At 27.2% G+C, this 2,570-nt stretch overlaps 1 protein-coding gene across 1 annotated transcript in view; it reads left to right on the top strand.

Annotated features, from left to right (window-relative positions):
• LOC106465203 (signal recognition particle 14 kDa protein-like) overlaps positions 1-2,263 on the top strand; it is a gene marked incomplete at its 3' end in the record, with an annotated part of 18,250 nt that extends 15,987 nt beyond the window's left edge. Inside the window, exon 3 of the mRNA XM_013925405.2 lies at positions 2,130-2,263. Coding sequence (XP_013780859.2) covers positions 2,130-2,263 — 134 coding nt within the window. The remainder of the gene's footprint in view (positions 1-2,129) is intronic.
• Positions 2,264-2,570: the final 307 nt, after the last annotated feature.

The raw sequence follows: 2,570 nt of genomic DNA on the forward strand, positions 1-2,570 counted from the left end.
AGTAATTACAATACTTTTGAAGGCTTCATTCACTGACATGTGTAAAATTTACATGATTATTCATTTTTACTAATTTATGCAAGTAGAATTTTTCTTGTATTCCTTTATTTAATATTTATTCAAATCTAATACTGTATCCGTATTTGTAGGTATATTTAATTATTTTTTGATTTAATATAATTTTGTTTTTCAATAATGATATTTTTCTTTGTCTAATGTAGTATGGTTTCATATTTTCTTTATTTATAATGTAATAATATATATATTGTTCTTTGTATGTAGAACAGTTTAAATTGTTTGTAGTGTAACAAATTTAAGTGCATTCCTAAAGAAGGATCTAGCCCACAATGTTAAGTAAATTAATTGATAGGGAGTTTTTCAACAGTAATTAATCATTAATTAATTGTATCACATGATTAGTTTGTATTTATACTTAGTAATGTGTTGAATCTTTTCTGTTGATTACCTGTTGAAAGTTTCAGTTACACATTTATCATATCTTATTTTTACAGTACTATATGCATTAATACTTCAGTGTTTAAGTTCGTGTAATACTTGTAATTACAGTAAGTGAATATTCATTTGATGAAAGATAATTTTATGTTACAGTAAGTATAGTCTGAAATGATTTCATGATGATCCTTTTTTTTGTGATAAGTAATTCTGGTCTTAGTTTTATTTCACCTTTTTTATATTGCACACATTTGATTTTATATGGAAGCTCTGTTATTACTTAACTGAAATTTTCAATGATGCATGATGTATGTATAGATGTAATGTTTTATTACCTTATGCAATGTAACTTAAATATTTCAAATACATCAAATTTCTGTTTAACATTATAGCTTGAATTCATTACAACTTTGGATCATTGCAGCATTTGTGTATGTAAAAGTTATTTTGAATATCTAACCCCAGTCTAAGATTCTGGCAACAAGGTGCCTCAAAAATGATGTGAAAACTTTTTTTTTTTATGTTTGTGGATCAAAGTCAACAATTATTGGCCAAATTAATTATGGCAAGTCCTGACACTAAACCTTAAAAAAAGGAAGATCTAGATATCTGTTATTGAATTCAAATATGATGTTATAGAAAATTAAGAAAAAAACAAAAACTGGAAAATATTTTTGGATTAAAGCCTTTTTATTACAGCTTTTTTCTTCAAACATCAAGAAACCACAATTTGATTTTTTATTTCTCACTATTATTTTAAGTTAATTCAAGCATTTTAATTTAATTCATTATAATCATAATGCACAAAAATTATCAAATAATCAAAAATTAGGGCTTACAATCTTTTACAATTTTTGATTGTTCAAATTATACAAGTCTCATGTGAGAACAGTCAATTAGTTGAATGTAATCCATTAATGAGCTCAATGAATAACTGATCAGCAAATTCCAATAATCTCCCTGCTCAAGTTACACTATTGATTTGGTTCTCTCCTGTATAAGGCAATATAAATGTCTGTTGGGGTACTGAGATACATTCCACTAATTGTCCAACTCTAGTGATAACCGCTTTGATAGTGAATCACTACTGTTAGTATTATAGTTTGATTTTCACCCAAGGAATTTTGCATTTTATAAAATTGTTGTTAGAAGTAATAAATAAATGCATCCAACGTAAGATTTTAATTCTTTTTTTTTGCAGACGTTAATATTTGATCTCTCTTACTAAAAGTACATAACCCTTTTTTGACAATATAATTCCCTTGAACCTGTAGCTGGAGAGAATGTTTTTTTATATATATAAAAGATGTCACAATGACAATATTTTTATTACTTGGATAGTTGGAATAATAAAAACAGTAATAATCAAAAATAAATTTTGATTGGTTGATCATTTCTGTGAAATTAATTGATTTAGTCATAATTTTGATTATCATTTATATTACAGGGCCCTAATTAAGTTAATCATCCAGCTCTAGTTCACAAATCGACATACTTAAATCCATTAATTCTTTATTAGGGTATATGAGGTAAAACATCACAGTACAGTATATATCAACTTTTAATTGAGAAAGCTATTAATTTTTTGTTAAATAATTGTTTTTTGTTAACAGAAAATTAATCAAGTTACATACTTAATAAGATAGGCCTCTGACTTATTTTTCTGCATTTTTCAGATGATGGTCGAACCAAACCTCATCCTCGGTCATCTAAAGCTTTAGCTAATCCACCACCACAAACGTCAGAGTACAAATGTCTGGTTCGGGCACATCTTGGAAATAAGAAAATCACCACTGTGGTAAATTTTGAATCTTTTTTTTTAGATTTTAATTTTTATAAATTGTAAATTTCAGTATTCCAAAATGATAGATTTATTTTTCTACATACAGTAGCTATTCTTTGCAAGTCTGCTTTTGAAACATTGTGCATGCCTCTAGCCTTGTGCTATTTCCCACTTAAGAAACATTATAACGTGAATTGCACTGACAATAGCCCTCCAACAATAGGAAAGCAACACATCCTCCATGCACAGTAGATCCCCATAAATACTTGCATTCAGAATTAACTTCATTCTTATCCTTGGCACTGTGTTTAACAGACATGTTTATATAAGTTTA

Source organism: Limulus polyphemus, unplaced genomic scaffold (genome assembly GCF_000517525.1).
Source record: "Limulus polyphemus unplaced genomic scaffold, Limulus_polyphemus-2.1.2 Scaffold1866, whole genome shotgun sequence".
NCBI lineage: Eukaryota > Metazoa > Arthropoda > Merostomata > Xiphosura > Limulidae > Limulus > Limulus polyphemus.